The sequence below is a fragment of the Pelmatolapia mariae genome, linkage group LG13 (genome assembly GCF_036321145.2).
Source record: "Pelmatolapia mariae isolate MD_Pm_ZW linkage group LG13, Pm_UMD_F_2, whole genome shotgun sequence".
Taxonomy (NCBI): domain Eukaryota; kingdom Metazoa; phylum Chordata; class Actinopteri; order Cichliformes; family Cichlidae; genus Pelmatolapia; species Pelmatolapia mariae.
Window position 1 is genome coordinate 19,122,339 of NC_086238.1, and position 25,499 is coordinate 19,147,837.

General features: G+C 39.9%; 1 protein-coding gene across 1 annotated transcript; it reads left to right on the plus strand.

Moving 5' to 3' along the window:
- Positions 1 to 12,481: 12,481 nt before the first annotated feature.
- Positions 12,482 to 24,158, plus strand: LOC134640445 (protein SPMIP7). The gene is made up of 9 exons (XM_063492240.1): positions 12,482 to 12,902; positions 15,817 to 15,914; positions 18,708 to 18,775; positions 19,188 to 19,326; positions 20,359 to 20,426; positions 20,522 to 20,563; positions 20,852 to 20,959; positions 22,256 to 22,336; positions 24,071 to 24,158. The coding sequence occupies exons 1-9, from the start codon at positions 12,482 to 12,484 to the stop codon at positions 24,156 to 24,158; spliced, it is 1,113 nt and encodes a 370-aa protein (XP_063348310.1).
- Positions 24,159 to 25,499: the final 1,341 nt, after the last annotated feature.

Here is a 25,499-nt window from a genome sequence, read left to right on the forward strand (position 1 = left end):
CAGATCTATTAAGGTTTTCTGGCTGTCCTTAACTCCTCTATTCCTATGACTGTAAGTGTCCTCTCAAATCAGGCTCATTCATTCAAGGAAAGCTGGACTTGCTCTTGTGCATACAAGTGGTAAATGATTGTGGGATTTTTCTTTCCTATACACGAATCCCCCCCACAACACACACACACACTCTCTCTTTTCTTCCATTTAGAGGGATTGCTGCCATTTTTATCTGTATAGTCTTTCATTTTACAAGATAATACTCCCTTATGTGTAATTTCCCAAGCAGCTTACCTGCTGTGACTCAGCCTGTAAAGTAATGGCTCCAGCACAGGGCCTCTATCAGTTCCCTTGAGCGTCTCTGTCCAGGTCATTAACATTCACGATTCTCTTTAAATCACTTCATATTTCAGCAGTTACTTAAGATCAGATCTGTGTATTGGACAAAAGAATTAGGACTGGGCATAAAGTCTGCTCATCAGAAACGAGGCTGGGTGTTTTACTTTGAAATAAAATTCCCAGAGAAGTAGCCATCTACATTTCTTCAAAGACAGGCCATTAATTGGATACATCTGTTAGAGAAACCCATAAGAGATTAAGCCCGGTCTCCCCAATGCTGTAGCTATGTAATTAGGCTTCTTCCCTGTTCTGGACAATGCACGCTGCTGCGCTGAGATGAAATGTGTTCATATTACAGTAGGTGATGAAATTCATTATTCATTTATAGCAATCGGACGGCTCTGTCATTTGAAATGAAAGCATCGCATATTTTGAGAAACCAACCAAAGCTCTCGGTCAGCGAAAGAAAGTTGAAATCTTCATCGGCGTGAAGACGTGACTTCGAGCGCAGCAATGTGGCATAAAATCAAATGTCTTCCAGAGTTATTGGCTCTTCAGAAGAGATTATGAAATATGTTGTAAACTTAATGGCAAATGACACAATCGCTGAGCTGCAGTGTGCTCGAGACTTCTGCTTCTACTGTAGGCTAATGAGTAAAATCCTGCAGCATAACACACACCTAACCATCTCTGTTCATTTTTTTCCATGTTAGCTGTCTGTCCAGGTGGCCAGGAGGAATGCCCTCACTGAAATACGTCCCATTGGGGACTAGTGCTACCAACGGGTCATATTTTTCACTTATATTATTTTATTATTTATCTGATAGACTTTTCCCCATTTGTTTTTCCAAATCTTATCAGCCTCAGTTGTGCAGTTTTAGCACACCTGATATGCTAATACGTTAAAGACTACAAACGTCAGCATGCTAGTATTATGGTTGGTGAGCATCAGGAGTTAGCTCCCAGAGCTCTACCATGGCCATACAATAACACACTTTAATGCTCTGAAGATGGCAGATCTGCAGTAAACACACACTCTACATTTATTAGATCAAACCAAAGCCAGGGCTGGTCCTACCTGCACAGTACCTTACATCAGTGGCTCAGTCGCACTAGATTAAAAATAGCACTGCTTGCCGTTGATGGTTGCCAGGTGACTGCATTGATTTTTTTTTTTTTTTTTTTGCTGAGAGAGACCAACTCCAAGTAGTTGCAGTGACCAACTGATTGCCCAGAGATTGAATGTGCAAAACACTTTATATCTGGGCCACTATGTTTGGTTGCAAGGTGATTGCACAGGTTGCATGGTGGGAGGCAACCTGTCTCCAAACAATCTGGTCTGATTGAGACTGACTGCAGTCACACTCTCAGACAAACTGCTGTCTAATTTATAAAAGCAGATAGATCGCCATCAGGTTGGCTGGATGGGTAAAATGGTAAATGGACTGGTTCTTATGTAGCGCTGTTCTACTCAACCTGAGTACTCAAGGCGCTTTATACAACTCGCCTCATTCATCACACATTCACACATATTCACACAAGTACTTTTTCTGTGTCTAAGTGCTTTCTATCTAATGTGCATCGGAGAACAACTGGCAGTTCAGCATCTTGCCCAAGGACTCTTTGACATGCAGACTGAAGCAGCCAGGGACTCAACCTTTCGATTAGTAGATGACCTGCTCTATATGCTAAGCTACAGCCGGTGGTCAAGCAGTTGTGTTTTAGTTATATTCCTATGTAAAAGCAAAGTTGCAGAGCACCTAAGCAATTTTGACGTTAAATTACTTTACCACAGCAACTGTGTTGCTATTTGTGGACGAATTTCTGAAATTCAAACCTGTTTTTTGGCTGGACTCTGAATCTAAGTACTCAACGTGAATTTCTGTGCATGCACTTAGCAACAGATTTGCAACAAACAGCAACAGATTTGCAATTTTTTGCCAGTTTGTCACAGTTAATCACCATATCATCACAAACAGATTGCATGTAATTGCCGATTTGACCCCATTCCATTGCATACTGAAAGACTTACTCTGTCTTATTGCCATTTTATCGCTGTCTTAGCACGACAAAGTCACTTTGAAGATGGCAGCTGCCTGTGAGTGGTCCCAGACGCAGTAGAAAAACACATATTCTACTTCCTGTGATGCAAAAAACCCTTTAAATCTTTAAGAGAGCTTTAAAAAACAAAACCAAAACACCTAAAATATCACCATGGATGAGAATCAAACACAGCAGGAGCTGCAAGTCCTCCCAGAATAGGGTTATCATCACTGTAATTATTACAAGAGAGGTTTAAAAATGATCAGCATATGTATTCAAATGAGATCCAATCCACTCATTAGTAAGTATGGGGTATTAGTCTTGTTTAACTTGTCTCTGCTGTCAAACTGTCTTATGTATTTTTCTGCCTCAGAATCATTTTAAAAGATTTATTTTGCATATAGAGAGTCAGTGTAGTCCTAACATTAACCTTATGGTACAGAATAGGGGCAGGCTGATTAATATGAGGTGATACGTTGATATTCACAAGTTACTAACACTCAGGAAGATTATATAGATTTAAAAAAGGTGTAATAAGATATGTGACATGTGTATGGCTGCATCACATCAAACTTGCAGAAAGACATTAGCAGTGAATCTTTAAAAGACTATTTTTAGACCTGAGTCCAGTGTAACAGTGCACTCAACTTCAAAGAACTTTAGAAGACACATAACGTGTCCGCCTGGGCTCAGAGAAAGTAAAAATGAAAAAGGATGTTGCTACTCTCTGAAAAAAATATTTCATTGTATTTATTAAAGAGCCCTTTAGGACAACATTTTTATTTTATTGTACTGATTTTTTTAAACATTTGCTATGACTGATTATGAGTGTGTAATTTGTCTTTAAGTGTCATCATATTAAGAACAATATTTATTGATGTTATGCAAAATCAATCCTTGGTACATAAGTGGCAAAACACTAAAATGTGGCCATTAAGTGGCATCGGATTGTTTATTGTTTATTATGCTATGTTTTTAAAGGTTCATGAGCAAATAATGTTATTAATTTCAGCTTTTGAAGTAGATCTACATTCGTCAAACACTTGTGCATTTAAGGGTTAATGACACTTGCTATACAGCAGGGGCCTCAAACTCCAGTCATCGAGGGCTGGTGTCCTGCAACTTTTCCATGTTACAACACACCTCAATAAAAATTCGTAGGTCACTAGCAAGAGTATAGAACTTGACTGCATGCTGAAGTGGCAACTCCTAACCCCAGTCAAGTAAATTTAAGTAAATGTAAGTGTTTGGAAAATGATCTACTAAAAGTACAATTTTTGCACCATGTTCATTCACTCATGAGCTGCTGTAACAGGAATCAAATGCCTGAATTTCCACCTCAGCATGCAGTCAGGTTCTGTAGAGTCTTGCTAATGACCTACTAATTGTATTCAGGTGTGTTGCAGAAGGGACACATGGAGAAGTTACAGGACACCGGCCCTCGAGGACTTGAGTTTGAGACTGCTGCTATACAATATGTTGAGCCATTAAAAAAATAAATTTAACAGGGGCAACACATATTACCAAACATCAGTATACCAAACATATGAAGTGTAAACATGGCAAAACTGCCAATTTACATTTACATCGCCAAGGTGGGTTACGTAAAACATATAGATATAAAAACATAAATGACATATCAGACAAGAAGGAGTTAAAGATGGTCACAGACCCGGTTTGCTGTTTAAGATGTGCATTAAATGCCTTTAATAATGAAGATTATAGCTGTCCATTTCTTTTCCCACGACTATTGTGTATGATCGATAGGTACTATTCTTAATTTTTGACACACTCCTCTAAATGCATATCTCAGCCTACTATTTGCTTAAAACCACGTAAACTCAGGGTGAAAACCCTTTAGAGCCTTGAAAACTGACAATAAGGCTCCTCCTGTTGTTTTGTGTAGAATCATTACGTCACATAGCAGACCAAAACACGACATAAACACAGGTAATTTCATTAATATGTCAAAACAATATGAATTTTTTTTCACAGGCTGGCTCTTCTTCAAAGCTCAGTATAAGAGTGCAGTTTGATTGAAGCTTTAGATAAAACCTTTTCAGCGCCATATTCCATCTAAAGTTTTAAAAGCACCGGTTTACTGTCATGATTTCTCTTAGACTCACATAAGCCTAAGTCAATGGGCCTATCTGTCTGCAATCTTATCAAAGGCATTAAAAGCTTTGGGAGACCACTATTAGACAGCTGTGAAAATGTTCCGTGAGAAAGAGGAGGAAGAAAAAAAGGAAAGAAAAAGGAAGTTACCTGCCTGCATTCATGAAACTCAAGTGTTGGAAACTTTGATATAAGTGAGAAAAGCACCTCATGATATCGCAGTTGGCTTTGCTTTCCCTTAACGCCCCACTCATCTACCTTCACACTTATTAGAAGTGCGTAATTACGCTGGATCATGTTTTTTGTTGCACGTTTGTCTTGAAACGGGGAAAAGCTAGATGACAGCTGAAGGTTATGAATATTTAATATCACATTTGCGGCATTTATTTCAATTTCAGTGGGAGCAGCGAGCTTTTAACTGGAATCGCTTTAAATAAAAGAAAGCTTGTTATCTGTAAGTGCATTTAGGCTTTCTGCTTAATGCGGGACTGTTATCAACAGTGCGGTTCATTAGTAGATTTCTGATTCTTCTTTCAGAGGGCCACGGCCCTTTGAATTTCTGCTGTGAGAATACTGAGTAAATTCCAGCCTTCTGTTTCTCTGATGGTGAATTTATTCCTCTGTTCTGCACATTAATTTCACCGGACAGCTGCTAAATGCCAGTAAAATGCTCTGAGGATTCTATTTGCACCTTCTGAAAGGATTTCTAAGCACATCACCTCAGATCCATTAAATCCAGCTTTGAATCTCTTGACACTTATGCGAGCCGTCTTTGGAGCCACATGTAACATTCCCATGTGATTACAACGCTCCTTGATCAATCTGAGTGAATCACTTCATGATTGAGCGCCCGAGTCTCAAGAGTGGAGAGCCTCAAATTGTCCTTTATAGATCTGGTATTATATCTCCAGCTCCCCTCTGCCATTAGCTGGATATTCACATTTTCAATTTCAACTCACTGCCTTGTCTTGCCTCCAAACGAGGTCACCGTTGCAGCGTTGACTTGCTTCCCATTCATACCGCTGTGCCACACAACTCAGCCGCTGACAAACACTGCACTTAAATGCTTTTTAAGAGCTGTTTTATTTTTTTCTTGTGTGATTTTTCTAAGTCGCGTAGTGTATGGGAAGCAACCCATAGCTCGGTTTTGTTTAAGAGTTAAGAAGTAATCTAAGCCTAGGCAAGCAAATCTATTTTCTCTAAATGACATGGGTTGGACAGGAGACTGCAGGTTCAATCTAGGCCTATCCATCACAGACTGTTATAGGCCAGGTAGGTGAGTGATAAGGCTTTAGAGTGTCTCGGAGCACAGTGTTTCAGCATTTTATCCACAACAGGCAGCCCACGCCAATGTGACCTGCTTGCTGAACAATTTCAAGGGGGTGGTGTGTGTGCGTGTGGGTGTGGGTGTGTGGGGGGGGTGATCCTCAGTACAGCAGAGCACTCCTGAGCCGTGCACATCTGCATAAGCTGCTGTTAGACTGGAGATGGCACAGTGAATTGTTAGGTTATCATAAAAGAAGCCGCTTTTGTCTCAGCCCTGCGGAATACTAAGTGTTTGTATTTGCAACACAACATTCATCCTGGGGTGTTCTCATTTTTTTTCTCAGGCCCTGCTATGGTAATTCATCATCCAGGTCTTGATACATACTGGGAGAGTGGCCGGTGAATGTATTTGCCACCAGCTCACATGCTGCCGTTCACTCCCTTGGGATATTTTGATTATGAAAACTATAGGGATGTCAGACCGCAACAATGCATATTTTGTTTGCTGCCGCCCTAAAGAACACAAAAAGTCCTGCCGGGCAGTAAAGGCTGAGACTGTGGGTGACAACTCTGCGGCTCTTTTTCTTTCTTTTTATAATGTTTAAGGTTCAAAAGCAGGTAATTTCACCTTGGTCAGAAGGGATGGAAACAGTAGAGGTGGGCACTGTGCAGGTGGTTTAATAATGGAAACAGAGGTCTTGAGGGACAAGTCCATCTTACCGAGCAACAGAGGAAGTCCATTACCTTCGGTGTATCTTTGCCTAATGCAGTGTCTTATTTGTAATTGAAAATCACATGTGTTATTACGCAGAGATCAAAAGCAGAGATGCGGAGTGGTGTCTTCAGACACCTCGAGGCTGAGAAAGAAATATCTCTAAAAGCAGAAATGATACGAAACAGCCCAGCATCCTTAACAGATGAGCTAAAGTACCTTTTCCTCAATGTAACCTGTTATCTGTTCTTTTCATTCTGAAGTCGGTGTTAAGTAAAAGTGCATAAAGTGGATATTGTTACAATACCTTTATCATACGGTTCCTGTTTTTCTTTGTTTGGGAAGCTTTTAGCTAGTTATTTCACGTCTTTATTTTTCCTTTTTAACTATATTTTGATTTTAGTCTTAGAAATTGTGTCTTGAGCAGTTAACCTTCTGTATCTGGTAGGTCTGGAGACCTACAGTACGGTGCAGGTCTTGGGGAAATTTTATTTGTCTGTTTGTTAAGCCACTTAACCATGACCTACGAATCCTTCAAGCATAAAAGGCAACTCACTCGAGTGATGAACCAGTGTCTACACATAATAAACAAAGTAAGGAACTGGTTATAAATTATATTTTTACAGCAAACCATAGTCTTAATTTTTCAGAATGACAGTGATCCCAAACACCAGGCATTCATTCCCAGTGTTAAAGTAATGCATTACTGTAATAACACAGTAACGTAATATGTTACTGTACTAAATTCAGTAATTACATTACAGTTACAAATATGTTGTTATTCCTGTTAGCATTTCCAACAATCATCTGATTTCAATTCATGCTCGAGAGGAGAAAAATGGTGGCTCATGCAATTTAAGGAGTGAAGATATGGACATCAATTTATTTTTATTTCACAAAAGGACAGTAGCGTGATGGTAAAGTGCAAACAGCATCCAAGACAGGGATAACCGCATTATACTGCTAACACAACATCAGCTCTTTGTACACTCTTACATCTGCATAGACAGTTTGCTAACACGAAACTAGCCAACAGCTCATCAACAAGTAACAAAGCAGTGATGAGCACTCAGACTTGCAGCCTCCATTTCTACCTGTTCATGTTTCTAAAGTAGAATGACTGTGGCGATTGCTTTAAAGTGTCTTTGGACTGGTTTTTATCTTTGCTTTGTCCCCATACCTAAAAACTAAAAGAATTACCACGTGTATAGAGATGGGTGTTAGTGTGCACTGTAGCCTCAGATTTATATTGTTAACTATTTGGAAGAGTCCCTTTTAGGTCATTTCATAGAGTAACAAGACAGTAATGTAACGAGTTGTGTAACTAATTACTTTTCCCCGCAAGTAATTAAGTAACATGCTGCGCTGATTTTTTTTAAAAAGGTAATGCATTACACATTACTTTTAAGAAAAACTAATGTTTGAGACATTACCTTTCCTGAGTAATGACCCCACCACTGTGCATACCTGGACATAAGCAATATACAGTGGAACACTATCAGTCCCCAGGGCCCGATCCTCAACATTATCGACGCAGCATGATTTCCATGATGATTTCCTTCAAGGAGCTTGGATAGCTGTTCCTTAAGATTATTTAAAGACATGACAAGAAAGCTTGCCTAAGAGAGTTCAGGCTGTGTTGAGGAATAAAGGTGGTCATCCTAAATATTGACTTTCAAGCTAATTAAAATAAAACTATGTGTTTGCCTTCTATACTCAATTTCTATGTATGTTTTCACGTTTACCATTTTCCTAACAAAATATAAAGAAATGAGGGGTGGCTCAAGACTTTTGCACAATACTGTATAAATGTACTGAAGCATCCCACCAATTTGTATGTTTATTCCTAAACACAAATATGTGAATATGCAGTTTAAAAATAATTTCAACTGATTAAAATCTATCACACTAAATGAGACCTGCTCTACTGGACTAAATTTGCATGATTCACGGTTCAGTATAATCCTTAGTTACTGCAAAATGGGCCTTTGTGCAGCTCCCAAGTACATCCACTGTCTGAAAGATGCCATTTTAACTCCTCCCCCTTCATGTAAGCCATTTGATTCGTTGCCCCTCAAAAAGGCAGGTGGGTGAAGCATCATTCAGAAACAAACTATCTGAACCCTGAGCTTTTTGAAACCACTATTTGAAGCCACATTGTAATCTAACCATCCACATTGTAACAGTAGCACATGCCCTGTTTGTCCCTCAGTCAGCCCTCAGCATATATACAGTGCTGCCTTTCCTTTGTCCTTTGCCAAGACATCAGTTGTCCTTCCCTGTTTGCTCTTGTGTTTTCCCCGTATGGCTCTCTGCTCCCCTTGTGTATTTTGGATCTCAGTTTTTGTTCCCTTTTTCATTTGCTATTTGGACCTTGTTCATTTGGACTTCATGTATCGGCCAAATTAAAGGTTTGACTTTGTTATTTCTGTCTGCTTTGGTGTCTGCATTTGCATCCTCGTGTCTAACGCCTCTCCAGACAGAAATGTGAAAAAAGGAAAGATTTGTAGTCCTAATATAATTTATTTAGTTTGTATCAGTATCAGTGATGTATCAGTACCGCCATCTTTGTTAGCATAATGTTTGACTATTTAGATCTACTGCGTGGGTATTTGTTTTCTTGTACGTTAAATGATTTTAAATAGTTCATTTAAAATAATTGCAAACATGCCAAGCCGGAATCATTTGCCTAATTATTTACTTGTTGATTATTCCTTGTGTTCGTTTGCGTTTATCTTTGAATACTTAATAGCCCTCCATTTTTGGAAGCTTATGGTTGCGCTTCCTGATAAACTAATTCATTACTGTAATGATGTGCCTGAGTCACCCATTCAAGTGACAGAATTGGCCACTAGTTTTCCCCCCTGTGCAGCTAAAGCCTTCTCTCAAAGGAGGGCAGACGCCACCGTTATCCCAACTTAGTCATGATATACAGCTGCTTGTATGTCTGCTGCAGTCACCATATTCATCACTGAAAGTGACATTGCGTTATGCTGACTCTCCCCTGGGGAATGTTAACATTAAACCATCATGCTCATGCGTCTCCATGATAGCTCGGAGAGGGCTTTGCGGGGGGAAGAGGGTGTGTGAAAACTTCCATATTAAAAGCATTATAAGGAGCAGATTTTTCACTCCCACCTCCCTCATGAAAAATGTACAGCGGCATATTCATTACTTCATTGAGCTAACTGAGTGTGACAAGCGGAGAGCTGCAGCAACCGAGGGCAGGGAAGCAGCGCTACAATAAAGCCTTCGGCCACTCTCTGAGGACATGGCTACCCCTGCTGCTCGTGGGAGCTACATCTATGCGCTCTGTTTGGATTTTTCCAAATGGTTGAGGGTGCCACACACAGCATGACACAGACTACACTGCAGCCAATTTGCCCTCTAATCTAATGCATTCATGGTCAACGGGCAGTAATCAATTCAGTGCCTTTACAGTGTGATGAATTTGACCCACGAGTTATGACTTAGGGCCCTTGTGCTATAAATATGGTCATGCATTTTCAGCAGTTTACAAGACATACGGACGAAATCCCAGCCGCGGATGCTTTATGCAACAAACGTCGATGGGGCTCTGTTGTATGAACTCTATTGCATATCATGCATACAGAGATGGCTGGATAGAGGAATTACTTTTATGAGCTGTGGCCCCACAGGTATTGCTGCCTAATATATCAAACCTTTATGCGGGAGTGATACGAACACTTGCAGACATTAATATCTGTCTTTCATCTCTTCCCGTTTATCTGTTTAATTTTCTTGCAGCTCCTTCTTACAGTGATAAACGATGCTGTCTGTCCCCATTCTAAAGCGTCCTCTCCGCCCCGTGATGATGCGCTCCCCACGTGCCAGGTGGCCGCCTCACCTCCTAGCCCTGCCTGTACGATCCTGAGGTGTCATACCGACTCACCCTCAACCCTCTAATTAACAAAAATACTGGCTCTGCTGCCCCGGAGCAGCATCGGCCTATATTGTCTTCAGAAAGCCGGTGCTACATTTGGGAGTTTGCTTTGATGACCCTCTGCAGCGACAGCAGCATCGGGGACAACAGTGGCTCTTAATCCAGAGCAACAGTTATATTTCAGATGAATGCAGACTGTGCAAATTAGTGGCTGCCGCACTATAGCATTGGACCTGGCACCACAGGCGAGATGTGAGATTTAAATTATTTCTGAGACTGTGGAGGAGTCTAGAGAATGGCAGACAAGCTGACTAATAACACAGGATTCAGTAACAAGGGCTGCTCCGATGGTAATGACTGCTTGCTCCAGAAATATCTGATTCCCTGCAAAAAAGAAAAAAAATAATACAGTCATCTCAAGCCTAGTCTGGTATTTAAAATCCTGCAGCAACAAAAAAAAACCCCTCTGAAATAATTGGGAGACAAAAGCATTGGAAGGAATACAGTGTGATGCAGTTATAACCTCTTATAAGGGAAGGATTAATGGAATCCAACTCCAGTAAGTCATGTGGACCTCTAGACCTCTATAACCGAATTCCTACAAAATACTTGAAAATCTGCACACTTCAAGCCACAAGACTGTTGTGATAATGGTGTGATATATATATATAAAAGTAATTTCAAAAAGAAAGCCATAGAAGATTTCACAAGTGTCATTCCTGCTCTCCTTTTGTGGAGGAGCACTGTGTGGGAGTTGGGCATATTCACCAGTCGGTTATCAGAATAACTCTAATTAGGCTATTTTTAACACATCCTTTTCAACAGCTCTTGGGTGTTTACTTTTCCTAATGACAGCCCGAGTAAAAATCATCTATCAGCAAGCATCACCATCATCACCACCACTGACACATTAGCATCAGTTCTCTCCCAAGAAAAAAATGCCACCTAGCCAGGGTGCCTTCAGTATTCATTATAAAGCACGCATGCCCCATCGTGCCTGTAAATTTGTGGGGCATTTATTTACATTTGTACATTAAATTTCAGACAACTCGAGGAGGCTAATTAATAGGCAGCGAGGCACATAGTATTCCTGTGCTTTTTGGCTTCAGTGAATATAAGACAGCTCTTTCAAAGCCTGCACATTCACCAGATTACAGCCTTTGTAAAAAACACTTTTTGCTTTTGCTGTGTGATTTACATAATTTTCATTTAGTTTACTGTCGGCTTTAAAAAAAAATAAAAAAATAAAAACAAAACAGAGGCTACATTTGAAGTCTCTCTGTGCTAAAAGCACTTCAGGCTTGGAAAACAACTTATTTAGCCTTCATGAGCAAAAATAAATAAATTATTTAATTTAATAAATAATTTTAATATGTCTTCAGGGACTTCGGTCAAAGTCGGTGTTGGACTTGTGGTCACCTTGGTAGTTCTGAATTCATAATGCATCATCATGACAGTACAGCTGAGACTTTTATTTTTTGCTGTGATATTTGTGGACTGTCATTGAATTCAAAAGGGACTGGGTTGCTCTGCTTCATCTTACGTCTAGGGTCTACTGCTCCATCTTGTGGTTTCTTGAGGGAAAAGCGGGCAACGTTTAAAAAGGAGGGGGTTAAAACGGCTCCTTACCAATCACGAGAAGTAATGTGGCGTTCTCCGAGGAGGAGACACACAGTTCACTAACCCTGAGGCTGGGCCAAGTCTTCCCTTTATCATTTGCCACTAAAACAACATTTGTGTGGAGTATTTTTCCAGGGCATGGCTGACTAAACGTTTTTATGTGGTCAGAGTGATAAATTAGTAGGTGTAGCTTGCCAAAATATAGAAGCTCAGAGGGAACATTATTAGTTATGAATGCTCCCCTGAAGTGAATCAGCGTGGTGTGGCATCCAGAATGGATACGAGGGGATGTTTATTAGACCTTTGCTCTATTATATTATTACGAATACAGAATAATGTGCTCAGGTATGTGGAGCTGCACCTCCACGCTCAGCACACAGGTCTACATGTCAGTAATTTGATCCGAGCAGGAAACGAACCCAGTCTCTGGGCAACGAGCGCTCACTGCACAAACTCACAGGAGCCTTCAAGGAATTTCCTCCCAGGCAGTAATGACTGCAGTTTTGGATCCCTTCGAGCCTTTTTCCTCAGAGCTTCGCGTCATCAGGCGGCTGAACTCCAGTTTGCACCGAGATGGTGGGAGAGATAGACCGAAAACTGGACACGTAGGCTCCCTTAGACTTCAGCCCCCCGCTGAGCGCGTCACCCTGGCTCCTTTGCGAGATGATGTCCCCCTGTTGGACCCCTGCTGTGGTCAGCTGAGTGCTGGAGCTGAGGTAGTCCTGGGCCTCAAAGGTCGAAAGAAATTCATAGATTTTGATCATGTCCCCTCTGCTCTGTGGGTCCCTCCCGGTTTCAGAGAGAGGCCTCAAACAACCCCAAACCTCTCAGTGGTATGTGTAGACCTGAGCGAGGACAAGGCCTGGAACTCCAGGAGGATCCCCCATGCGGCTCTGAGAGCAAGACTGAGTGGTAAAAAACAAACAAACAGAAGCATATTTTAAATACTGTGCAAGTCAGAGCCTTGAAATTGGATAGTACATCTATTGTTGAGTGGTAAAGGCTTGATTGCTAACAGGGCAACTACCCCTAGAGGCAAAAAAACATAAGCTGAAATTATATCAAATATAAAGACCTTTTGCTTTTCTTTATCTCATATGGGAGTAAATGCTCCTTTAAATTTGTGCTTCGATGTTTGGAGTTACATAACGTTTGACTATATTATATATAGATATTGTCTCAGTTGTTTTTTCATGATGCACCAAATGAATAACCAACAATTGAAAAAATTAAGTGTCAGTTTAATATATCGCTTGCCCCCCAAAGGAAAATCTGCTGAGCTGTTGCATTGTGAATACAAATTAAAAAACTGTTTAAAGAGTAAATTATCCCTTGGCTGAAAAGCTGCAGTATCACCACGCTCTCTGGTCGAGTTTCAAGGTTGTTTCATCAATCTTCTTGTTTTCGTTGTAATGATTATGGATGATGGCTGCGGCAGGGTGACAGATCGAAACACTAGAGATTTTATTCTCATAAAAACAATTCTAAAAATAAGTTAAATAATGAATAAATGTATAAAATCTTAATATATTAGACTCTACAGAAACAGTAAGCAAACAAACAAAACATAAAGCACCCACAATGATTCAAATTATTAGCTGTAGCTACCTGCTGTTGGGTGCTGCAGTGCCCCCTTCTGGTCACTTCATATTAGTGGACTTCATGCAGGCACAGCGTGAAGTTCAGTGTGGAAGCCAATTTTACTCAAAAAATGTTAGACACCTGTTTAACTGCTCATTAATGTAAGTCTGTAATCAGCCAATCAACACATTGATTATTGTGTAATTACATCTAAAAATACATAGGAGCGCGTTTGTGTAGCTTTAAATTGAAACTGAGCATAGGCAAGAAAGGTGATTTATTCGTGTCTGACAGGCTGGTATGATTATTTCAGAAAAAAAAATTGTAAGTTTTACAGAGAAACTGAAAAATTAAATATATTGCAGTATTCTTAACAAAAATTCGTTAAGTTACAGTGTGTAAAATCTCACCACTAGATGGCAGTAGATTGCAGTCAACTGAATTCTGTTTTCTTTCTCCTCCCAATTCAAGCGCATAATCCAAACTATGGTGGCCACTGCAGAACAAATACGTTTTATTTATTTATTTAAACTATGTCTTTTTTAAAATTATACTTTTCACAGTTTAGTCAGCCAAGAGTAATCAACAACATTATACTGCATCCTGTTACAGCCATAGCTAGCTGGTGTGCGTGACTGTTTGTGTAAAAGATATTTTTGGACACACTATATTTTAGCACATTAAAACAATATAAACACTTAGCAATAAATCAGTCATTTAAAAAAGGGCTATGCATCAATAAAATATTCAGTTTTACGTTTTTACCCCTGAGTTAACTAATGTTCATTTATTGTGAGTGTTGGCTGTTAGTCCACTGTTTTCCTCAGCTGTCAGAGAAGTGTCTACTTTTATTTACTCTGGAGGAGGCTTTAACACTTTCTGAATGGGTCCAATACCAACTGATGAGTGAGTGAAGCTCACTTCTGTCCAGTGATAGTGATATTGAGGTGAATTGTTGAGGATATCTTGACCTTTTCTGTCGATAAGAGCTGCTGTGTTTGCTGCTGTTGGTGAAATTTAACTTCAGAGTTCATCTAACGTTGTCAGACTTGGACACTTAGTGAATAAGAACTGTGGTAAATGCCATGAAAGCATGGATCCCTACATTTTGTACCAACAGTTCAGATTGCTGGTGTTTCTTGGCAGACTTAGTGCCCCTTACATGAGGATTGTTGCTGATCATGCTCATCTCTTTACAACTGAGATGGACTCATCTTCTGATGGCTGCTCTAGCAGGATAATGTGCCATGTCACAAAGCTCAGATAATCTTGAACTGGTTTTTTGAACATGACATTGAGTTTACTGTAGACAAATGGTCTTAATTGTCACCAGATCTCAGTCCAATAGAGCACCTTTGGGGAGATTCACATCATTGCTGTGCAGCTAACAAATCTGCAGCAACTGTCAACATGGCCACCAGAAATGTTCCCAGCACCTTGCTCAATCTGTGCTGGAAAAATTAAGGCAGCTCTAAAGGCAGAAGTCCAACTACTAGTAAAAGGTAACTAATGAAGTGGCCGGTGTCTGTATCTATTGTTACCCTAAAAATTGTTAGCTAGTAAGTTTTTTGTTTTATAAAATATTAAACATTACATTACTTTAAGCTAAATATTGCTGCTTTGTTTAGCTAGCATTGGCTAGCTCTAAACACAAATTGCTTGGCTCATCATTTTCTCAGCGCAGTACTTTCCACTGTAAGTTAAATTTGTTTCATTCACTCTCTCTCATTTTGACATTTAAGCTCCCATTACATTTTTACAGTAAATACACAAATATTAATGAAAGCCTTTTGTTTACTGACGGACTTAAAACTGCTAGCAGTGCTAACTGCTAAAGTTAGCTTTTGAAACTACAGCTCAGATCATTTCATGTCATAATATGGTTTTATAACATATATAAAAGTTATTCTGCAATTAAATTACTACAACAACCCAAAGCATAAAATACCTGGAGCAGCTACTAAAGAGTGTGGGTAGTTGGTATGTACATCTCCAGGCTAAATACTGTATAATTAAGCTTAAGATGGCATTTGTAGTCTTTTCTGTGCTCTGTGCCTGATGGGTAATTAAAGGCACCACATTCATACTCAATTCACAGAGACTGGGAGCTGGTCAGCAGGGACCATAGCTGTTTGTTGCTCCAGGGCCTGCTTGCAGGGTAATTTGACCTTGAGGGCAGATACTACTGTGCATAGTTATAGTTCACAATTTGTCAGAGTATGTATTGTTGTTGTGTCATCCTAAGGTTCAAGTGATCCTGTTAAAATGCAACCTCACTCACTGAGGACACCAACAACAGTGACGATCAGTAACAATCTACCTGATACACATCCTGGAAATCAGGTGAGTGATGACTGACTGAACTGGTTTCTGTACTGAAGTGCGACGGTGTGACATCTTCAATTTGCTTCTTTTTGCCCAAATGAGAAATGAAAGACTTCACACATTAACAATTCATCAGTTTTCCCTCTTCAGTTTTTCCTCTGAGCACATTAAAGTTTTGTTGATTTATATACTAAATCTTACTACAGTGCAGACGCTGGAAACATTTTGGTTGAACTAATGCTGTTGGCTTGCTTACTATCATTACACTTCAGCACAACTGCTGTATTAATCACTTTCCTATCATAACACAAGCACATATTAAGTATTAAATCAGAAATGTGTACCTCATTTACAGTCTCATCACACCTCACATAATACTGCTTATTATGTGGGCAGGTTTTCACTTTGAGGACATAACCTTGCTTTATTATTTTGTTTCTGAAACTGCTAATTGAAATGTCCATAATTACCTTGACACACATTATTGTTGTTTAAGAGAGGTCTCTCAGTGCTCAGTTATTGCAGATAGGTATTTTGTTCAGTGAATAGAGACTTGATTAAAGCCTGTATTTAAGTAGTGTGAAGTTCAGGATCACAGTGGTGATAATACATTTTTAGTATGGAAGTTAACACATGCGCAGTGAAATCAATGGACCTTCTCAACTCTTTTCTGGCAGTACAGTGATTGATGGCCAGAATATAAAAAGCTCCAGGGTGACAGATTCATGATGACAGTGTTTTATCAATGTTTTATTGAGTCATCTTCTCTTTTATGTATCTGCTAGTAGCAACGCTCAAGGTCACACATATTCACATATTAGTTTTCAATACGATCCCTGATATCTACAACAAAATAATTGGAACAGCGCAGAAAATACTGCAGGATGAGTAAAAGAAGTAATTATATCAGACAGCAGATTCCATACAGCTGATGTTATCTGCTTAGATCGGCAAACAACTGATATTGGCTTATTAGTTATTTGCTGATCTAAGTCAGTTTACAGCAGACGATGATAGAAACACCCTGATGTCCACAAGAGGGCACGCTGCAACTTCTCTATTGGGAACACAGGCTTTTGGAACATTACAGACATCCCAACCAGCTGATCCGAGCAGTCAGCCAGAGCTGAATCCACCACGATAAGCCTTTTAGTCTTCTTTCCTCTCCTGTACTGCATTGTGCTAGTTTTTTTCCCTTTTGCAAACATAGTAATGTAACATCCTCCACATACTTCTACTAGCTAAAATGATATATATATGCTATAATTAGTTCAAACAGTCCTTTATACTGGAAGCTGGGACTCACGAGAAAGTTCAAGATACAATATTATCAAAATCCCTCCCTCATTATTCGATGTTATTGCATTTTTATTTATTTTTTACATTTTGTGATATGCTGAGTATTACAAAAGGTGTTGCAAGTTAGGTCCTCAGAGTTAAACTTTGTCAGTATCTGTTTTATCCAATAAGATAAACTTATCTCACTTCCGCCATATCACACTTACCATAAATGTTGACATAAGATGAGCCAGTCCGCTATCAGTCCGCTATCAGTCTGTGATAGAGTGGGGTCAAGTTGGCAGTTACATGCAGTCTGTTTCTGATAATACAGAAATTAAGTGTAATAAACTTTTGACATAACATAGCTTATAGTGTCTGCATAGAAATAAATGCACAATGAACAGAAATGTATATTTAACTGTTATATTTGCATCCTTCTTGTTCAAGAGGAAGATAACCACAATACAACCAGCCGGCAGCTAGTTGAGTCGAGTCCCCTGGAGTTGTGCTCGTGCAGACTGATAACAGAGGTTGCCTTCTATCTGGTGATCTTTGCAATCGCCTTGCAATCAAAAGTTGTCATGAGTGTGCAATGCCCTCAAGCTCTGAGCAATCATTTGTTTTACATGCAAGTTGCATGTAAAACAATTTAATGTGGTCACCAGGCAGCCACCATTCTTTGTAGAAAGAAGGATGTTGTCCTATTTCTACACATGTGACTGAAATTAGTTGGCTCTGAATTAGGTGGTAGCTAGGATGTTTTTTTGGTGGAGTCTACTTTATACTCTTATTTCATCTCCCTCTTTAACTAAAGGAGGGAAAGCCAATTTACTTTTGCTTTGCATTTGCTATTCCTCTGGTTTTGCTGTGTTTTCAGCATTGTGTCTGTTATGCACGAAGCTCCAAAACCAATAGAATCTGAATGCTGCCCGCTGATGTGTAAAAACGTCAAATACTGCGATTGACTCACTCTGATGCACTTTGGAGTGAATATAGGAATTTGCGTGTCTTTGTTTTGCATTAGTCATTTAGAGAACATCCTGATATTTTGTGCTTTTAGGCACACTCAGCTTTAGGGGTGGTAATTACAGCCTGTTTGTTGGTCACGACTGAAAGATCTCGAGCACTACTGGATGGATTTCCATAAATTTTGATTCAGACATCATTGACCCCCGTAGGATGAGCTCATTATCCATTTATGTTTACTTGATGAATCTGAGCTCAGATGAATTTTCACAGATTGTGTCAGATTTTCTGCATTTATCAGGGGTAATTTGAAAGATCATTTGGCTGCTGCCATCGCTAATTAATGGTCTGATGCCAGGTGAGAATTTAAGTGAGAAATTATGGTTTTTAATAGCGTTTTTTAAAATAATGGTTTTCAATAATGTTGAGTATAATTATATTAATAATAACAGGTAAAAAAATAAAACCTACACTCATCATTAGATGTGTTAAAAATACATACGTGAGCCTCATGATTTCCAGTTGAACACGATACTGATAAATCTTCTGATATTGCTTTTTAAGGATCCAGGAGTCGGGCCAGATATCTCACCGGCAGTTCGACACTTCAGATACACTTCTGCAACACAGAGGTCAGAACACAGGCACCTTTAATTGGCTCCTTTCAATAACAATAACATTGAACAAAGCTTACCTCCTGATTACTGCTATGCGAAGTCCACACACGATGTGGTTGCTTTGAGGGTTATCGGGAGGGAATAGGTTTGATTTTGTGCTCCGTTGATGTCATCAGGGAACAATGCGTCCTCTTGTTGTGTTAATTACTCTTTAATGAAATCATGCAGATGAACTGTAGCCTTGCTTAAAGCCTCGGGGAAGAATCGGCTCCCCAGTTAATAAGCTGTTTAATATATTTTGTGCAACGAAGGAGGCTGGTTAAGAATTCAAATTAAAGCAAATAACTTTCGGGAATCAAGTTAATCAATTGCACTCAAGGCACTCGGTCCACGTGTCTAATGGCCAGAAGTCCTCATTTCTCTGCAGGAGTTATGAGGACGCTGGATGGATTGCAAAGGTACCGCGGCACTTGAAGGCACCAGAAGCAACCCTGGAGAAACTGGCAGACCCAGTGAGTGAGCGTGCCTCACTGAGGCGCTACAACAGCCGACCTCAGCTGTGGCAGGTGAGCCATGGAGAGTGTTTGCATGTTGGCAAACACTGCCGAGGCATGAGCTCTGTTTTCTTGGCCCCAGCAGAGGGCTTCTGGGGGTTTAGATCATTCCCACAACTGAGGGAAATTGGATTTTTTGGATGGTTATTGTTTCTCAAAGGCAATTTTCATAATAACCCATGCATAGGTGTGCTAATATTTTGTATTTGGTTTTAATAAAAGTGATAAATGTGATGAAGAAATGCAGTTCATTACCTGTCAGTCTTGACCTTTTGGCATACAGTGTGTGCAGCAGGGAGACTGAAAGAACCAGATATGCAGCTTAATATTTCTTTCTTTCTGTATTTCTCTCCTTTACGTGAAAAGGCCAAAATAAATCTGGTTCTCCTGTCTGGCATTGATGCCGTGGATGCTGCTACATCCAGCAGCTACTTGAACTAACAAATTAATTTTATAGCATGCCTCAAATTTCTGACATTTCAGTTTTTTTACATCCTATAAAACATGACATCCAAAGGAACAGAAAAACTCCCTCGCTGTGTCTCACTTTCTCTGCAGTGTTTTGACTGTGTATATATATGTGTGTGTGTGTGTGTGTGTGTGTGTGCGCATTTTCATTTTTTCCCACCGCATTGATCCAGTTTGTGTAGCACCCCGCCAGCAAAAATGACTGAACACACCCTGGTGAGCCACACTGTAGCACTGGGGTAGCATGTTCCTTCATTACAGTGAACACATGCACTCCAGTTTATTTTTGAGCCAGTCTCACATTGGACTGCTGTTTCACAGTAGCTGAAAACCCCATCGTTAGTCTTTTTGTGGGATCAGTTAGAATAAGAAAAATACTCGCAGGCCTATCCTTTAATGCTTGACATGAGTGCGGTAAAGATTTTAGTGTTTGATGCTTTAGTTTAGGGGTTAAAGCATAAACACTGCTGCACATGTGTTGTACCTATAGTGTTGTTCATGAACAGAAAATTAATAAAGGTGATCTGTAGATCGGTAAATTGTGATGAAGCGGTGATTGTTTCCGTTCTTTCTAAGTCTGTAGGAGCTGAGTGGAACAGGCAACAGCTTCAACTGAGGCATGATGCCAAGAAACCAATATCTTTGTAAGATTTCGTTCATCAGTGGGAGCTCATTTTCTCTTTTAGTCCCTTTTATGATACAAATTTGTCACACACCTTCCTGTTTTTTGTTTGTTCAGCTGCAGTACTTATCCAAGATCAGGTCAGATCCCTCTGTACACGTGAGTATTTTATGTTTGAGCTGCCACCACACAGAGTACTGTGCAAAAAACTTGGGGTCCTTTAGCTCTTTAATACCTGCCACAGTTATTCTGCTGCATGATGTCTTTAACCTGCTGCTACCATGAAACACTGAGCAACTTTAAACAGAAAATGTTTTAGGTGATCATGTTTTGATCCAGCTATTTTCTTAGCGGCGCAGTATTTTGTTTGAATCCAGCTACTCTGCATATTTTCTCTGAGCACTGACCTTCGCGTTCATTACTGAGTGGGCTCTCATGTATGTGCAGTGGCACCGTCGGCTCTGAGAACATGGATAACATTGACAACATGGATGAAGACTTCCACCCACTGACAGTAAAGAGGAGCGTCGTTCCTCCATACATGCCGACAGCACGGTGAGACTCACTGTCATTGTACACATAAAGAGTGCAGCATGTGGAAAAAAGCAGAAGGGTTTTTTTTAATGGAAATTATTCTAAAAACACAGTGGACTTAGACTGTGAAGCCCGTTAGTGTGTTTCTTATTTATCGATGGACCAGTGTAACACTTTTAGAATAATTATGAACTTCATCTAAACCAGTCTGAAGCTTCAACAAATAACCACAAGAGCATTTTAATTGGTTTATTTCAAACGTAGTTAGTCAATTTGCACAAGTGTATTCCTGTTGGCCAGGCTGAAAAAAACGTCCACCTTGTTGACAGGTGTTTGCTTTGTTCTCTGCTTTCCTGTGAGCGAGTCATCTGCAGCACTCTGCCCGTCTTTAGCCATCATCTGCGAAAATGTCCGTACAGACAGGGAGGAGAGCAAGTCCTAACTTGTTATTCATGCTGTGCATGTCAAGTTAGGATTGATTTTTTTTTTCCAAGATGAAGTGTGGCTCCTCTGTGGAATCATTGCTGCACCATCAGTTGGAAAGCCAACAAGCAGGGAGCGTCACATTTTTTCCGTTATGCCTGCATGTTAAGGTGTTTCTCGTGGGGTCTCACAGATAGCAGCCTCCGTGCAGGCTGCAGTTCAACAAGTGGAAATAAGACATTCCAGATCTCACCAGATTTCACCTTGTAGGGAATTCTAATCTAAATGATCAGTCATGTGCATGGCGCTGACATTTAGAAGTGTCTACGGTTTTATTTTTTTATCTGCTGCTCTGAATGCTTTTATTTTGCTCTTTTTTTAGCTTCCTGTATTGTTTTCAGGCTGAAACAGCCTGTTGGGGCTTGGTAGAGTGCTGAAAAGTGATGCAAGGATCAAGGTAGCTTGGAAACGGGACCAAGATACTGTCATGCTGTCAGTCTGTTTTCTGATTTTGTTGTTGAAATCTCAACTTTAAGCACTAAAGATCAGTATGGCGAGGTGGCAGGTGGTGGTTGTCCTCATTCAGGATAAAACAAAAATGAACCAGAAGCAAAAAACATGCAGACCTGATGGGATGAATGCCATCTATCCCTCCCAGAAAACTGCACCCAGTACACACACACACACACACACACACACACACACACACACACACACACACACACACACACACACTTACATTCATTGTGGTTTTTGTAGAACTGTTTGTTAAGCACAAAGTATTTTTCACAATTTTTTTACATGTCAGGTGTAAAAAATTGTGTGTGTTTTTTTTTGTCTCTTTGTGTCTCATTTACAAGATACAGTGTCTGTAATATCTTTTCCTTGTGCCAGCCGAACCACCATCCCTGGCTACACAGGCATGGCTGCCTATGCTGACTCTGCTGCTCCTGCAACTTCTGAAAGCTCATCTGGGTGAGTCTGAATGAAACTCTGATAACTCAATATATTCACAGACTTAATCATATTCCGTTGTTATTACTAACTGATTATGTCCTATAAAATATGACATTTAAAAAGTATATAATATATAGTCTGTATTGTTTATCTTGTCATCTTGTGAAATAAGTAAGCCATAAATTTGTGGGTTGATTGAGTTTATCATTTTACTATTTTGCACAACTTGATATTTCTTTCTCCCAGCATTTTATCCAGTAAGACAAAAAAAGCAAACATCACAATTCTCCACTAGAGGGTAGTCTAATGCAATCCATAGACATGAGGTTGCACTCTTAACTTCACCATACAGGTGCCCATTATTTACTGGTGTCTATGAAAATGTGACTACAACTCGCCACAGTGGCAGAAATACACACAAATGACAATACTTTCAGCTTACCTTATATATCAAAGTGTAGCCAGAGCCAGATGCCTTTATTTGGGCTTGAGACTGGCACTGGGAGCACACTAACTTCTGAGGTTAAGTTTGTATGACCCCTAAGAGTCAAACTGGGGACCTTTTAGATATGGGGTACACGTGTTAACCACTACACCACAGAGCCAAGCAAAATGCAAAAAATATGCATAAACATGCGTGCAATCTGGAGAAAAATAAACCAAAGAGCATGAAATTAGTAAAACTAAAAGAGCGGACACTGTTTTAGGGAAATGGCCAGGCAAGATAAAAACAGTGTCAACAAAACAGCTCAAAGAAATAATATAAGTCCTGAATAATCACTGTTTTCTAATGCTCCTACTTTTTAATTTGATTTGTTGTTGAACTTTATCTTTTTTTGGGTGCTGCACATATTTGAGTGGCATTGCTTAAAAGCTTAGTATACCTTATTTTTTGCATGAGTGGGCAGGTGAGGTGCAGGTTAATGGTCAGTTGGAAAAGGCTTCAGTAATTGGAAATATTAAAAAACAGATTAAAAACAACGGGCGTCATTCCTAAAGACAGACAGGTAGGAATTTGAGAGATGTTATATGTGTTGTAGGGGAGGATTTCACCGATGATTTTCTAAAATTGAGCAAATTTCATCAAAAAAAACTGAAAAGGTTTATTTAAAAAGGAAATCTTAAGGTGTTTAATTCCCAGTGCAACACTGAAAATATGTGCGTTGACACGAGTGAGCCCCTTAACTGTGCAGAGCAAACATGGCTCCACTCTGGGAGTGTTGGCTGTCTGTTAAGGATGTGCAAACCTGTTTCCTAGTTGGGCCCCAGTTTAGCGAACTTTACCGGCTTTTGGAGCAGGCATCTCCAGATGGCTGAATCCAGAGCAGCTCGTGGTAATGGTGGTTTTTCACAACCCAGATCCATTTTCCTGGTGCCTGACACCCCCCTGCGATCTGTTTCCTCTGCTGATTAGGCTTGGCCTCCCATATTTTTTTCCCCAAAACAGAAAAACAAGACAAGCTCTTGGATTGATTAACTGTCTGCTACAACGGTCAGACATCCCCGGGATTTTTGCTTACTAACGCTCACTCATAACAGAAGTGCCTGAGGGTTTTTTTTTTCTCTCAGTCTGCAGCAGCCTTAGCTGCTCGGTGTTTCACTATGAAGATTAGCGTTAGGTTCTTAGATTTTTGCGTCATCTAAAACAACGTGTAATTCAGTGACTCATAGATATCATTACATCTTTTCACAGAGCATTCGAAGAACTTGGAACTTCTGTTTTCAGGCACACAGCGCCCCTGTCCACAACAGTGACCGCTGTGGCTCCCTGCAACCCCTTCATGAGACCTGTGCTTCCTGTCTGGTGCACGAGCGCCACAGCAAGACTTTAGACAAATGAGATGAGAGAGGGCTCGAAGGTGTCAGCTTCCTATTCACGCCATCCAATCTGTTTATATGAATACATCTACGATGATGTGATGTCAGTGAGTTATTCAGAGTGAGTTAAAGAATAATGAGATGCCCCATTATCATAATTTCCCTGATTTAGATGAGTGGTTTTCTAACTCTGGGTAGTGAGTGCGTTGCATTGTCCTCTTAAATATTTGCTCTCTCTCACTGACTCGCTTGCTTGCTCGTTTACTCTATGTGTGTGTGTGTCTGTCATGAAGGGCAAAGAGAGGGGCGAAATATTGAGGAAAGTCAGGATTTTTAGCGCTATCGTTACGTTTTTAACAGTATACAAATTACGGCAGCTTTACAGATCCATTTTGACTAAACAGGCTAATCTGCATTCAAAATGCTGTCTGTGGGCTTCAGTATATACATCGCTTAGATTTCTGTAGATGCGACTGTAATGCACATTGACATTATTATGATGTGCCTGGCAGCAATAGCTTTATGTCTGCGGTTAGTGCAGCTTGACGCTTAGACAGGAAATAGGGATGAGATGGTTTTCCTGTTTCTCTTCATCTATACTTTGTTTAGATTTACATTTCATGAGGATTTTGTACTTGAGCACAAAGTTGATACATGTGAGGACTTTGGGTTGTGTGATCACTAATACATGCATCTTTTCTTTTTAATTATTGTATATTTAGTGTCATTTGTGTTTTATTTAGCTATTTATTATTGCACTTCCAAAAAGTGAGGGCACTCAAAAGAGACTTAAATTAAAAATAATCAAAAAAAAACCGTTTTTAAACTGAGAAGCCTAGAAAGTCCTAATTTTTGACATGAAGACTTTGGAGGCAAAAGTTACTTATTGCTTTAATGCTGCTAACCTCACCACAGAACACCAGCAGCTCGCTGGCCCAAGTGAAAGCATGAAAAAACGTTACCCTCACACGTAGGCCCCTGACCTCTGGACAGACACATTTGAATCCCAAATATAGACTGAAAAGAAATGTTAGCAAGTCTGCAAATATCATCCATTGTGTCTTGTTTAATGACCCTAAACTGCCTTTGAACTCCGTCAGTCCTGTTTCATGCTGATATTTGTCCAAAGCACTCTTTACACAGCAAGAAATATGATATCACCTCTCCATCAAACCCATCACAGACAAAGAACTACACGACTTCCAACATAGTTGTCAAAGTAACAGAGCATTATTAAGTGCAGTAAATGCAATCTCTCTCTCTTTTTTTAAAAGATGTCACCAGTTAATGCATCGCTGAGAAAATTGGTAAGTAAAGTGAATTATGTGCATGGAAAGGTTAAGATTTATCCCTTTTCCTTTAT